This window comes from Mixophyes fleayi, chromosome 7, assembly GCF_038048845.1.
Source record: "Mixophyes fleayi isolate aMixFle1 chromosome 7, aMixFle1.hap1, whole genome shotgun sequence".
NCBI lineage: Eukaryota > Metazoa > Chordata > Amphibia > Anura > Limnodynastidae > Mixophyes > Mixophyes fleayi.
In genome coordinates, this window is record NC_134408.1 from 49,696,702 (window position 1) to 49,712,412 (window position 15,711).

Genomic DNA, 15,711 nt, shown 5'->3' on the forward strand with positions numbered 1-15,711 from the left:
CTCCATCACTGTCGACAACACCTCTATCTCCCCTGTCCCCCAACTTCGCTGCCTTGGTGTCATCCTCGACTCCTCTCTCTCCTTTGGCCCCCACATCCTCTCTCTTGCTAAATCCTGCCGCTTCCAGCTGCGCAACATCGCTCGCATCCGGCCCTTCCTCTCCCAAGATGCCACCAAATGCCTTATCCACTCTCTGATCATCTCCCGCCTGGACTACTGCAACCTCCTCCTCACTGGCCTCCCCCACTCTCATCTCGATCCCCTTCGATCCGTCCTTAATGCTGCAGCTAGGCTTATTTTCCTCTCTCGCCGCTCCTCTTTTGTCTCCCCCCTCTACCTAGCCCTTCACTGGCTCCCATTCCCCTTCAGAATCCTCTTTAAGCTCCTCACACTCACCTACAAGGCCCTCGCCAACTCCACTGCGCCCTACATCTCCACCCTCCTCTCTATTCATGCTCCATCCCGCCCTCTCCGTTCTGCCTCTGACCGTCGCCTCTCTTCCCCCCTTATAACCTCTTCCCTACGCGCGTATCCAAAACTTCACCCGCGCTGCCCCCCTCCACTGGAACAAGCTCCCTCCCTCCATCAGAACTTCCCCTAATCTGTCCAGCTTCAAACGGGCCCTAAAAACCCACCTTTTTCTTAAAGCCTTTCTGTCTCCCACTTAACTTCCTACCTTATCTTCTGCCTCTGTCCCCCTACTCTCCCTCTCTCCCCTGCGTCTCTCTGTCTGTCCACCCCTCCCCTTAGATTGTACGCTCCTCTGAGCAGGGCCATCTCTCCTCCTGTTTCCACCACTTCTAACTCTGCTCTCCAGCTACTTAGCCCTCCTCCTCGAGGGTCCTCCACCCCACGTCCACTCTCGCTCCCTCCTCCCCCCTGGGGGTCTCCCTGTCTTCCGCACCCTCCTTCTTGGGCCCCGTCGTTTGCGGATCCTCCCTCCCCCTTCCCCGCCCTCTCTAGCTGTGCATTGAGCGTACTGAGTTGCTGTGTTTACTGTACTGTGCTGTCTCCCATTGTATTGTGATTTTGTTTGTCTCTGTACGGCGCTGCGGATGCCTTGTGGCGCCTTATAAATAAATATTAATAATAATAATAATAAAAGAGAACTTGAAGAAAAGAAGACAGAAGAGAACAAAGAAGGCAATAGAAAGGTAAGTCAGAGAAAAAAATGAGAAAGGGACGCAGCTTTAAAGAAAGGGGAGGAAAAAAAAGGCAAAGGGAATAAAAAGAATGAAAAAGGGGCACAGCTTGAAAGAAAGGGAAGACAAAAAAGGCCAGGGGAGAAAAAGAATGCAGATGCAAAGATATAGGAGTTTAAATCACATGCAGGGTAACCGTATGAACGGCTTAGCTCACTGTATGTGGGATAGGAGAACAAGGAGAGAACTCCTTAGCTGCGGTGTCTCTTGTCGTGCCTCAACGGACTCGGTAAGTGACAATAACTTCTTACCCACTCCTACAATTTCTATGATCTTATGAGTTTATGGAGAAATTACATTATTGTATTAGTGTCCTTAATAATATCGTATATAATAGTAATATTTACATCACTGGGAGTGAGCTGTGAATTTATTACAATTTATTGTAGCTTTAATGCTAAAAATTAAATGTACATACTGGCAAAAAGCACTGCAACTTCTACAACCTGTTCCGCTCAGTTTATAATCAGAATAATATATTGTCATAATATTGACAAGCATATGATATGCTGGGTGATATACTTTTTTTTTTAAAAGAATACATATCTTCCTAGCAATATTTGGGAAAAGATATAGATGGTGAAACTTGGACAGAAAGTTCGGAAAAGATGGAAAGTTCCATCGTATAAATTGCACCCATATTAATAGACGCACAGATATTTAGTTATGTACAAGTCGGTATCGGCGCAAGAGTGTTAGACGTTCCATTCATTACAAATACATATTTTGTAAGAAACAGCACTAGTCCATTACCAAGCCATATTTATTTTACTTTTTTTCTTTTTTCAGTTAAAACATTAAAAAAATCAAGAGATTCAGTTTATCTTTATTATAATGGAGGGAAAAACTCTCTGGATGGCAAAACAAGAGAAGAAAAGCAACAAAAGAAGAGACCATCAAAAAACAAACTGGATCACTTTATAATTATATGAAGAAATCAAAGTACTCCTAAGAAGAAGAAAACCAAGGATGTAGTTCCACAATTGAGTACTCACAGTCAGCAGAAAACCAACCAGGTACTTCTACAAGTGAGTACTCGCAACCAGGAGAAACTACAAAGAGCCAGAATATCACAAAAGATAATTTGGTAACAGGAGGGGAAATGAGTATAGAGGAGCAAATTGACACGCAAAGTAATATTGATAGTTCAGAGGCAGAAAAATCTTCCTTACTCTCATCCAATGCAAGCTTAGTGTCCATGGAACTAGAAGATCCAGCAAATTGGCCAAAAATTCTTTATGAATTAAGAATTAGACTTACAGAATCCGGACCTTCTCAAAAGAAAAAATATGTAGTATCCTCTGGATTCTAATACACGAAGTTTAGTAACACATATAACCGTAAACTGGAAAATGGTGAATTAGTGCCAAGGCCTTGACTAGTATATTCCAAGTTAAAGGACTGTGTGTTCTGTTTCTGTAGCAAGTTATTTTCTGATTTCAGTGATTCATCCAGCTTTGTTACCACAGGTTGCAATCATTGGCAAAATTGATCCAAGGCACTTCATACACATGAAACAAGTCTTGGACATATTAGGCGTTTGAAAATGTTGTACGAGTTAAAAAAAAAATTGAAAAATAAGATAACACTTGATGCCCAAAATCAACAGTTGTATGAGCTCCAATAAAAACATTGGACATATGTGATTACAAGGCTTATAGAAATAATAAAATATCTTGCCTCTCAATGCCTAGCTCTAAGGGGTTAGTCTGATAAGCTCTTCCACAAAAATAATGGAAATTTTTTGAAACTAATAGAACTCTTTGCAAATTTGATCCTGTTATCTCGGCTCATATCGAAAGAACCATTAGGACAGATTCAAAGATTCATTATCTGAGCCATACAAAACGAAATAACTGACTTATTGGACAAGGCAATCAAAGAAAAAATTGTTTCTTCAATAAAAGAAGCAAAATATTATTCTATAATCCTGGAGTGTACTCCAGACATCAGTCACACCGAACAAATGACTGTTATTATTCCTTATGGTACATGCAAAGAAAACACTATGCTCATTGAAGAGCACTTTTTAGGCTACTTAGAAGTGGATGACTCAAGTAGAGAGGGGCCGTGCGACACCATTATCAACAAATTGCACAACTGGAATCTGAACATTGGAGATATAAGAGGTCAAGGCTATGACAATGGTGCCAACATGAGAGGTTAAAAGATTGGCCTTCAGAAGTTAATATTAAACAAAACCCCACACGCTTTCTATGTACCATGCACTACCCACAGTCTTAATTTGGTACTTAATGATGCTGCCAAAATTAATTGTGAGACAATTAGTGTTTTTGGGACAGTTCAAGAAATATTCAAATTTTTTTCTGCCTCGGAGAAGATTTGGGGCATTCTTAAAAAACATATTTCTTCCTCTACATTAAAACATATCTCAGAAACTCTGTGGGAAAGTCGCATTGATGCTCCGCAACCACTCAGGCAGCAAACAGGAGAAATATATGATGCTTTATATCAGGCCTGTCCAACCTGCGGCCCTCCAGATGTTGTGAAACTACAAGTCCCAGCATGCCCTTCCAGCTATCAACAGGTTGTCTACCAGCAAAGAATGCTGGGGCTTGTAGTTTCACAACACCTGAAGGGCCGCAGGTTGGACAGGCCTGCTTTATATGATATTTTTAGCAATGAAAATTTTGATAAAGAAGATTTGAAGCCCAGAGTTTCTGCACCAAACTTAAAGATTTCCAATTTTTATGCTCACTAGTACAGTGGCAAGACTTGCTGAGTCATATCAATCTAGTCAGCAAGATGCATCAGAAAACAAAAGAATATTTAGCTTGCTTTGACAGCCATAATGATGCAGAGCCTGAATTCAAATCGCTAACTAGAAATTGTAGAAGGAAAAGGTAATCACAGTTCCAATGTGAGCACAAAGATGAATCCCCTAAAGCACCTGAAGATACATTTAGAGTGATTTTTTTTCTGCATTCTTTTGGATGTTGTGATGTCATCTCTTGATGAACGTTTTGACCTTTTACAACAACATAACAGTAGATTTGCATTTTTGTATAATATCAATACATTTGATGAACCAGACCTGGATACGTTGATACGACAATGCAACAATTTGCAAATCCATTTATCTGACAGTGACAACAGAGGCATAAAAGATATCGCCCTTTCTATTAAAAATAGCCAGATTGTAATGAAGACATACCGGAAAGAAGTATACAGAATTAATCACTTGCAATTTTCTCCTTGGGGCCATTAGGTATAATTTGAGTTATTGATTTTATCATTTAGCACCTAATTGTGCCCCGTTGGGACTAGTATTTTTGGTTAGTCGTTCTTGCATACTTGCCTCTATACCTTCAGCCAGGTGCTATTCACAGACATGGGGAGAGTGTTACACTGTACACTATTGGAGACTGGCTACAGGGATTAACATATTGACCAAATAGCCTTAATTTCCACGGATAGTTACATGTTTTAAAGATACACTATATGGACAAAAATATTTGTCCACACCTATTAATTATTGAATTGAAGTATTTCCATCAGACCCGTTGCCAGAGGTGTATAAAGTCAAGCACCTAGTCATGCAGTCTTCAGTCGTAAACATTTGTGGTACAAAATGGGTCGTTCTGAAAAGCTCAGTGACTTCAAGCGTGGTACTGTGATAGGATGCCACCTTTGCAATAAGACGGTTCGTGAAATAAACTGTAAGGGATATTATTGAGAAAGTGGAAGTGTTTAGGAACAACAGCAACTCAGCCACGAAGCGGAAGACCACGTAAAATCACAGAGTGGGTCAATGACTGCTAAGGCGCAATTGTGTGTAAAAGTCACCAGCTCTGCTGATTCCATACCTGAAGAGTTCCGAACTTCCACTGGCATTAATGTAAGCACAAAAACTGTGTGGCGGGAGCTTAATAGAATGGGTTTCCATGGCCGAGCAGCTGCATGCAAGCTTCACATCACCAAGAATAATGCCAAGCATCGGATGGAGTGGTGTAAAGCACACTGACACTGGACTGTGGAGAGGTGGAAATGTGTTCTGTGGAGTGATGAATCACGCTTCTCTCATCTCTGTTACCTGCCTGACTGCATTATGCCAACTGGGAAGTTTGGTGGAGGAGGCATAATCGTATGGGGCAGTTTTTCAGGGTTTTGACTAGGCCCCTTATCGCCAATGAAGGGAAATCTTAATGCTTTAGCATACCAAGTAATTTTGGACAATGCTATGGTTTCAACTTTGTGGAAACCGTTTTTACTGCCCTTTTCCCTTTAGATTGTAAGCTTTTGTAAGCAGGGCCCTCTTCCTTCCTGCTCCTCCTCTTTTCATTACCTATGTCTTCTGCTCACCAGCTACATTTACACTTCCTCCTTGGGCTCCCTGCCCCTTGACTCCAGTCCTCCAGGGTCTACGCAACTCTATATGAGTTGCGCCCACTCCCATGGGCACAGGTTTCAGCTTGCAATGAATATACCCATTTCACCCCATTGTCCACTGTGAAGAACCGATCACTCCTGAACACGCCACCCGCGATGATGTCATTGTCGCGTGGTGTGAATTGTAGCATCTTTAAACGCAGACTGCACATGTGCCGATTGGCATCTGCACAGTTGCTAAAAAAGATGATGTGCACTGCGTTTTAAGAGGGCGACTGCACCTGCACAGTTTTAAAGGTGCTGCAAAAGTGCGTGCCTGGTTGTAAGGTAACACAGATCCACAGAAGGAGAGCAAAACTGTACACATCCCCCCTTCTTACTCTGTTGTAGAAATAGGAGCTACTTAGGTCATTGCTTAATTAGCATGTGTTAAGACCTGTACAGAGACTTCACCCACCTTTGGGGTGAACTGGGAGGAACACATGCTTGTCTCTTCACTTGCTGGACACAGAGAAAGACACATCTGTTTTGGAGTCTCCATGGATAAACAAGTATTTATGGAATATTTATAGGAGCTGCAGTGTAAGGCAACTTGGAGGAATGGTTTGGGTGGCACCTGGATAAGATAACATAAGTTGCTGATATGGCGTTTGAATGGAATTGTCTTAATAGAATGTGGTTACCTTGATTTGTATGTAGAAATTATTAGATTGTTCAGTGTAAAGTTTTGCACAGACTGTCGGTTTAAAATTAAATGGCAGCAATGTGCAATATGACTGCCTTTATATATATATATATGAGGGAAGAGAGGGTAATGGGGAAAGGAAAAGAGCTCCGCACAAGGTGTTAACCTTCCTCACTAGTAAACCGATTATATTATATGTATCATGAGGGGGTGCTAGGGTCAAAGTTCATAGTTATACAAAAAAGAAAAGAAAATTATGACCAAATAAGCACTCCAGGTAAAATGACTGCCTTTGTAAGTTAATATGATCACCATGATATATTATTTGTGATATTTTATATGGAAGAAAGGAATGGCAAGATAATTACCTGTTACTGATTTGATGAAGTGCTGGACTGATGAACCGGGAGCTGGAAGAAGTTATTCTGCCATTTAAACCGACAGTCTGTTGAATGCTACCAGCCTGATGGTATGTCCCCCCCCCCTCACATTAGTGGGACAATGTGCAATGGCGGCTGGTCAAAGACAGGGCTAAGTGTACTTTTTATACATTGTGCGTTAAGGGACTGGATATTGAGAAAATGAAGGTTATATAGCAAGTGATAAGATTTAATGGGAAGTGACTTGGGAGAGATAGTTTAAAGGAGAGAATGAGAATGTGATATTGGAAACTTACAGAAAGTGAACATAATAAGTGGTTGTACTAGATAGTCAGTGGACAGATGTTCGAATATGGCTGAGATTTACATTGTTACATGGGATAAGTTCAGTTTTGTTAGTCAATATGGCAGCAAGGTGTTAATACAGATTGTATTAGGTAATATGCTGGTTATAGGGAATTGTTATATAATGTACTAAGATGTCCGACAGAGCCATTTGCAGTGTCGGACTGGGGCATGAAGGGCCCATCGGGGGACTGCAACGCTAGGGGCCCACCAGAGGGGGTGTGGCCAGCCATAATAGAGGCGAAACTAGACACTAGAGGGGGAGTGGTCAGCCCACGAAGGACAGCTAGCACCATAGTGTAGTATATAAAGAATGCAGTGTGTATATAAAGAGTACACAGTCTTACCCTGCCCCTTAGATTGGGCACAACAGTCACCAAAAATCGGAATTGTCCAACTAGACCAGGCTTGGCTAACCTATGGCACTCCAGGTGTTGTGAAACTAGAAGCTTCAGCATGCTTTGCCAATATATAGCAGCTTATTGCTGGAAGGGTATGCTGGGACTTGTAGTTTCACAACACCTGGAGTGCCACAGGTTAGCCAAGCCTGCACTAGACTCAAAATGTCCTACCTGTTCTTGTCACTTTTACCACCTGTGGCTGCTGGTTTCTTTAGTTGCGGCTTGTCTGGATCCTGGAATGTTGAGGGTCCTATTTGGAAAAAATAATGGGTGCATTTTGAAAATTCCAACCAGCCCCGGCCTTAAATCAATAAGACCCACAATTAATACTTATGCCTTCCTCCAGCCCCAACATTAAACTAATATTATTACCATTTAATAAACCTATTTCCCTCCCTCCAGACAGCCCCTGCAATATATTAATTACATTATGTATTATACATATACCTATTTCCCGTTACTGTCACTGCCGTTAAATAATTCATATTCACATTTAATAAATAGATCTCATGCTCCACAATCTCAGCCCCACATTCAATTAATAGCCCCCAAACCACTGCATCTTAAATTAATAGTCCCCACTATAAAATTAAATTGCCCCACCTTCACCCTACAAAATAGCACCCATTATTTAGCCACCTACCACACACACATTACATTTCCACAAGCCCGCTGTGCTATCACACACACATTACTGTGCCCCTTTATCACCATGCTGTGCCTTCTTATGATCACACTGAGCCCTCCATACTGCTTTTGCCCCCCTTCTCCTGGACCCCCTTCAACACCTGGTGCCATGCTGCTTTTGTTCCCCCCTTCTCCTGGCCCCCCTTTATCACCCTGTGCCATGCTGCTTTGGCCCCCCTTCACACTCTGCCATGCTGCTTTGGCCCCCTTCACTCTGCTATGCTGTCTGTATTCCCCCTTCACACTTTGCCATGCTGTCTGTGCTTCCCCGTCACACTCTGCCATGCTGTCTTTGCCCCTTTTCACTCTCTGCCATGCTGTCTGTGATCCCCCTTCACTATCTGCCATGCTATCTGTGCTCCCTCTTCACTCTCTGCCATGCTATCTGTGCTCCCCCTTCACTCTGCCATGCTCCCCCCTTCATTCCGTTCCTTCACTTACCTTTTCTATCGGCTTCTTTCTTCTCTTCTGTCTTTTTGCTGACTCCTCTCTGCGCCGCTCCTCACTGAACGCCAGCCGTGAAGACGTCACGCCCAACATTCAGTGCGAACGGAGCAGAGAGGAGTAGGGGAGTGCCATTGTCACGTATTTTTTTTTTTTAGTTTTCCGCTCCCCCCACCTACCGTAGGATAACCGGTCCCCCGATGGGCCAGTCCGACCCTGGCCTTATGGTATGTGGTCTATCCTCCATCTTGCACACCCCCACTTGCAATGAACATATACACACACACTGTAATCTGAAATCACACACTGTAACATATGCACATATAGTATTACCATTATATTGTATTTCATGTAAAATATATTAAGCTTTCTACATGTTATTATATATGTAATGTGACTGTTACTGAAAACACCTATTGTTAATAAGAATACATATTATCTTAAATGAGACTGTGGAAAATGTGTATTGATAAAAACATACATTCAAATAGTCCACCTATTAGTATTGTTTACATTTCAGTAGTCGACCTAATAATAATACTGTCTACATTTCACTTGTCGACCTAACAATACTGCCTACCATGTGAACTGTCGACCTAACAATACTTGCTACCATGTGAATTGTTGACTTAACAATACTGTATACCATGTGAATTGTCCACCTAAAAATACTGTCTACCATGTGAATTGTCCACCTAATAGTACTGTCTACCATGTAAATTGTCCACCTAATACTACTGTCTACCATGTGAATTGTCCACCTAAAAATACTGTCTACCATTTGAATTGTCGACATAACAATATTGTCTACCATGTGAATTGTCCACATAACAATATTGTCTACCATATAAATTGTCCACCTAAGAATACTGTCAACGTTTGAATTGTCTACCTAAGAATACTGTCTACATTTCAATTGTCGACCTAACAATACTGTCTACATTTCAATTGTTGACCTAACAATACTGTCTACCATGTGAATTGTCCACCTAACAATACTGTCTACCATGTGAATTGTCAACCTAATAATACTGTCTACCATATGAATTGTATACCTAACAATACTAGCATGTGAATTGTCCACATAATAATACTGTTGACATTTGAATTGTTGACTTAATGTTATTGACTTTCTGAATGTGACCAAATAAATGTCTAATCGTCATTCCACAGTATTCCCTCTGTACAGGCTGTAGATTGGTGGATTCATGTGCAAGAGGAAGCTAATATCGTTGATATGAAATGTACATTGTATGCATTGTACCAGTTCCTAGAAGGACAGTGTCCTAAACATTTAGGGTGTAACTTTAGCTGTATGCAATGGAGCGGAAAAGATTTGCTCAATCACAACTTTTGTTCAGATTTGCAGTGAGAAATCAGTGTAAGACTGAATAAAGCATTTCTCATTCAACCTTCATACATGATGCTATTAAAATTTCAGTTCTGAGGGTTAGTGATCCTTTAATTGAGGCATTCAATTCAATTCATATAAGGATCCATTGCAAGTGATAAAATCACTAAAAAAAACCTCAAGAAGAAAGCTGTGATTTTGTGTTAGCAATAAAATCAGATTTAATTGATGCTACAAAATGTGTTAGTTCCTCTTTAAAATGTAACTATGATAACATGACATTAAACAACATAAACAGTTGGTAAGAATATTATACAACATGCAGAGTTATTAAAAAATGTTTATTTGTTAAAAAAAAGTTTAAACATTGTACTATCCGAAACAAAGATAAGTAGAAGTACCCATAAAACAATAAATTATATCTTGAATGATCTCATGATATAATTATTTAATTACAGTAAAGTAGAACACCGATATACGTAAAAATGCTCACAGACTGATAAAGAGTGGGAATATTTAAAGGATTACTTTACCCAAAACTCAAAAATAAATTTTGAGTAGATTCAATGAGTTAAAATTTAAAAGAAAGAAATGTGCAGTTTGCAGGTTTGTCTGGACTCCTGCTGCCTTCAGTGTTTCCACGCAGCTCTATGTCTTACTTATATTGCTGGTCTGTTTGCAAAGATTCAGAGGAGATGAAACGTACCATTCCCTATGAACTGCCTAAATAAGAAGTCCACAGACATGAGGCATTGACAACCACTTTGACTGGTTGAAATAGGATGAAGGGTAAGTGTATCAAGCAGATTGGCATCAGACTATTAATGGTATTGTACATCCTGCTGTATCTGAAGACCTGTGCATTCCAGCAATTACATTTCTGCTTTTATTTTAACTCATTGCACTCCATCTACTTCCATTTATTTTCAAGTTGTTAATTAATGATGTGAAACTGAATAATTGTGTTACACTATACTTAGGGTTATGTTCTGGACATTCTTTGTAACACATAGGAGTTTCTTTAGCAATGTGGCGCGACGTGATGTGACCCACAGCTTGCAATAAGATGATGGCTGCATGGGCATACATGGGCATATAGCTAATATGTTAATGGTAAAACTTGTTAAGATAAACAGTAATGCTTACATAATACTTAGGTTGCTACCATAAAACAGAAAGTGATAATATTTTTTAAAAGCCATTTGATTAATCTTTGTGGGTATAGTGACATCACATTGTAAGCAGGGACTGGAGAAACTTAAGAGGATGGTTGTGATTTAGTTATATTGGGGTAATTTTCTAAGTCAAACTCCACTCATCCTTAGTAGTAAAGGGGTTAAAATATTTACTGTATTACAGTGTCAAAGACCAATGAAAGAAAAAATACATATTGTATCTGTATAGAAGACCACAATTAAATATGCAAATACATTCTCTACAACAAGTATAGCTCTATATGGACTTGAATCAGTGTTATTGCTACTGCCTCTATCTAAATGTAGAGCCCTATGGCAATTCAGTCTGGAGAATCCAGGTTTGTGTTAACACCATGCCAAGGAGAAAAGACATCTGCAAAGATCTCATAGAAGCAACTGTTGTTGCTCCTCAGTTTGTAAACAATTCTAAGGCCATTTCCAAAAATATTTAATTCTATCATTGTACAGTGTGAAAGATTATCAAATAGAGCACACTGAAAACAGATGATGATCTTCTAAGAAGTGTGCATCCCTGCAAATTTACCCAAATATTAAAAAGTATTATGCTCTGAGAAATCATGCAGAACCCAAATGCTACATTTAGGGATCTAAGGGTCTTTGTCAACATGGTAAATGTTACAGGTCACGGTGCTACCATAATAAAAAGACTGCATGTGTATGGCTTTCATGGAAGGGTAGCCAGGAGAAAGCCCCTGCTCTCCAAATAAAAACAAAAAACATTTCAGTATGCCTTTGGTTTACAAAGTTGCATCTGAATGAAACATATGACTTCTGGAACAATCTCCTTTGAATAGATGAGACCAAAGTGGAGTACTTTGGTCATACTGTACAATGCCAAACACAGCATATCACTGTACACCAACCGGCACACATGGTGGTGGAGGGGAGGAGTGATTATTTTGGGTTATTTTGCAGCCGTGGGTCCTGCATGCCTCAAAATCATTGAGTCTTCCATGAACTCCTCTTTATACCAGAGTATTCCAGAGGACAATGTGAGGCTATTTGTCTTACAATTGAAGCTTTGCTGTAATTAAATCATGCAACAGGACAATGGATGTGACAAAAGCTGGTGGAGAGGGAAGTATAGGGAATCCATTTTAGTGGGGTCAAGAATCTGGGCTAGTAAGGTCAGCAACCTATTGGAGAAATCTGCTCCTGAGAAACAATAAAGCTCAGTAATTGGGCAGGGACTGATTATGAAATACGGCCCAGGTTTTATAGAACGAGGCCGGACTACATGATTATTATGTTCTCATTTGTAAAAAAAACAAACCACAGGTTTGAAGGAGGGTGCACTTTCTTTTTGACGTGACAGTACATAAAGAAAAGTATACTTTCTTTCTTTCAACTTTACACTGGTCACACAGCAGCTCAGCCAATTAAGCCGCTGGTTGCTACCGTGAAGCCATAGTGGCTTCCTTCTGCAACAATAACAATTTCTACAATGAAAACAGCTGATTGCCGTGGGAACCACGCAGCAAACTGGACAACAAAGATCTATGTAAATCTTTACCATGTACTACAATATATCTCTAAAAGTATGATGACTATTACATTAAACTACTTTTTTGAATTAAAGAGAGACTACTGTATAGAGCGCTACTTAGGGGCATATTCAATTGTCGGCAGAAAAGCCGAAAATCGTGCGCTCGTCGCACTATTACCATTACTACGGTAATAGTGCACGTAAAAACAGTTAATACGGTAATTTTCTCGCTGGATTTCAGCTCGCAGCTCCCTGAGCCGCGAGCTGAAATCCAGATACATATTACCGTATTAACTGTACTAGTTTTTCTGCGGTGCGGAAAACTAACAATTGAATACGCCCCTTAGGGGCGTATTCAATTGTTAGCGTTAACGCTAAAAAAACGAGCGCTCGAAAAATCTTACCGTTAATACGGTAATTGCTCGCGGAATTTCAGCTCGCTGCTCCCTGAGCGGCGAGCTGAAATTCCGCGAGTAAACTACCGTATTAACGGTTTTCGCACGCAATATTACCATATAAACGGTAATATTTTTCCAGCGCTCGTTTTGCAGCGTTAACGCTGACAATTGATAACGCCCATTAGAGTGCTCTATAGAATCTGAGATGAATAGGATTATAAATAACACAGGCTAAGAAACCCAGCAGTTACAGGTGTCATTGACATAGAAATTCACATAAATAATGTATAAAATCTGCATGAACCCTGTATTATCCTGCACAAAATTATTGCTTCATTGATTATTTTACTGCATTTTCATTGCATAAAAAAAATGTATCATGAGCTCTTTGGAAGAAAGATTCAGTAAGCATTCTGAAGGTTTGAATGCCAGAGCAATACAAATGCAGAGCTTTCAAATCATGTGCATGTCTTCCCTTAAGCACACTGCAGAGAGTTCTATTAGGTACTTAAAACCGTACTTTCACTCCCTTATTTTGTAGATGTGAAATAAAAACGACAGATAAAAATGCAAAGAATTCATCCTTTTCTTTTTTTCCTAAAAAATATTAACATTGTCAGTGAACAATTCTGCATAGTAGGTTTTCACTATTTTAAAGCAGCATCGAGGGGTTGGAAAAACATTTCCAAATATTTACATGAAGTGCATAGGACTATTACATTACATTATATATACATATTTACAGTGCATAGAACAAAGTTTACTGACCCTTGGACATGCAAATACAGCTCTCTAAAAATCTGGACTGGTGAAAACAAGTGTGTTATTAGGAGGGTGTACTAGGGTCAGAATACCTACCTATTCTTCAATATGGCCACTAACAAGGCAGTTTCAAGTAAAGTATAAGTGCATTTAATATATCAGAAATGGATGAACTAATGCAAAATATGTTTTGTTCCCCATCTTACACATCTCTGTATATTACAAAATCTCTACTGAATGTTTTTTACTAATTTGGCTTTAGCATATAAACCATCTAGCTATGCCTTTCACTTGTTAGAAATTTGGATTTTATTTTTGACAACTGCCAATTATGTTAAAACCTCGTTTTGTTGTATGTTTTTACAACATATAGAAGTTATCTAACAGCCTCATCACAAATCCCAGTCCGCAAGTAATATTTGCTTATCTTTATCAAACAACTATATATCACTGTGAGATTACATTTTTACTCTATAATGTTATCTGTTCTGTTTGCGATTATTATTGAGAACAACCTGGACACGACATTGGTCTGGCATTAGTGCAATATTACAATATAGAATTAGTGCAAATATTTAATTAAGTGCAAAGTTTTGATTGTGGCGCAGTTAGTTGTGTGGAGGTCTATTTGCTTCCTTTACAGCCACATCCTTCCTTTCTTTGTCCACATTTTTCCATTTGGTTCATTTTATCCTGTAAAACAAACATATTATTAGCTAACCTTTATTCTAACTGGTCCAGCAGTATTGTTGTCTACAAAGAGGTTTAGTCATGGACTGTCATAGTAAATATATTAAATTCAAGTATCACAGTACTAAGTCACTTAATACAGTTTCAGTATACCTTTAGCTTCATCTTGTCCCCTGCAAGTCAGTGAGCCCCCAGTTTTGAAGTGGGTAGCGATAGAGCCAACCAGATCTTCATTATGATCACAGCAGCACAGATTATTTAATGATGTCAATGTGCTGCTGGTCTTGTGGGAGGCAGTGACCTCTCCACTCATGTGATTATGTTAGTGAGGGCTGCATGTAACAGGCTCTGTGTAATGATTTGTGAGTAAGATAATACACGCAAGCAAGAAGACACTGTCTTACAGTTTGATGGTGCAAGGAGCAGGTCACTCCAACAGCACAGAAAAGTAATGTGTGACTCAGGTCAAACTGATGCATGATGGTTGTGGTGTCAAACGCACCACTGTACACTGATGATTTGGCCTTTGTAGCAATTATACTCCAAATTATTGTAAAAGGAGCACAGTATTATCTGATGCTTGTACATATACCAATTTGTGCAATATATTTCTGCCTCCTAAGGATTTTATCATCATTTGAGATAGACACTTAATAACACAATACAATAATTAACCTTATCATCCAATGGATAGACAGCTGATTCGTGAATCTTTCTGCTGAAGATGCTGCAGAACGACGTGTGGAATAGTCATATTGTACATCCTAAAGAGATACAACATTATAAATAACACTCTCTATACATGATGTGTAGAAGAAGCTCATTATTACCATTTATTTATATAGCAGCACTGTACATAGACAGTTATTCCATTTACTTTAGTTATGAATAATATGCAGTCTACATTTGTAACTGTAGATGGTGCTATTGTCACATGTAAAGCAATGGCAATCCAGCACATACCTTAAGCTTTTCATTCTAGGACAGTTTTTAAGACTTGTTGCAAGTTTGTCAGCTCCAATATAAGTGATCCTGTTGCAGTCCAAACTTTAGAGAAAACAAAAAAAAGTTTTGCTTTAGAATATTATAATTATGTTAATTATCTGCTGACAAATCTGTAAGACGGTGAATAAAGAAATATTGTCTTGCATCTGTGAAGATCGACATAAAGCTATGTTATTAGCATATGTTAGTAGCACGTCTCAAGCTACACAGGAATAAATGTAACTCTAAAAGGACTTCTCCACGTCCCAAAAAATACTAGCTCTAACTAGACTCTGCTGTCTGTAAGCTGTTATGCTTACAGCATTTCA

General features: G+C 39.5%; 1 protein-coding gene across 2 annotated transcripts in view; it reads right to left on the reverse strand.

Moving 5' to 3' along the window:
* Positions 1-13,518: 13,518 nt before the first annotated feature.
* CIITA (class II major histocompatibility complex transactivator) overlaps positions 13,519-15,711 on the reverse strand; it is a 97,173-nt gene continuing 94,980 nt past the window's right edge. For both annotated transcript variants that reach the window (XM_075179815.1, XM_075179817.1), the window contains exons 19-21: positions 15,362-15,445; positions 15,074-15,162; positions 13,519-14,401 (exon numbers count right to left, since the gene is read on the reverse strand). In XM_075179815.1, the coding sequence (XP_075035916.1) occupies positions 15,078-15,162; positions 15,362-15,445 (169 nt within the window). In that variant the 3' untranslated portion in view covers positions 13,519-14,401; positions 15,074-15,077. The remainder of the gene's footprint in view (positions 14,402-15,073; positions 15,163-15,361; positions 15,446-15,711) is intronic.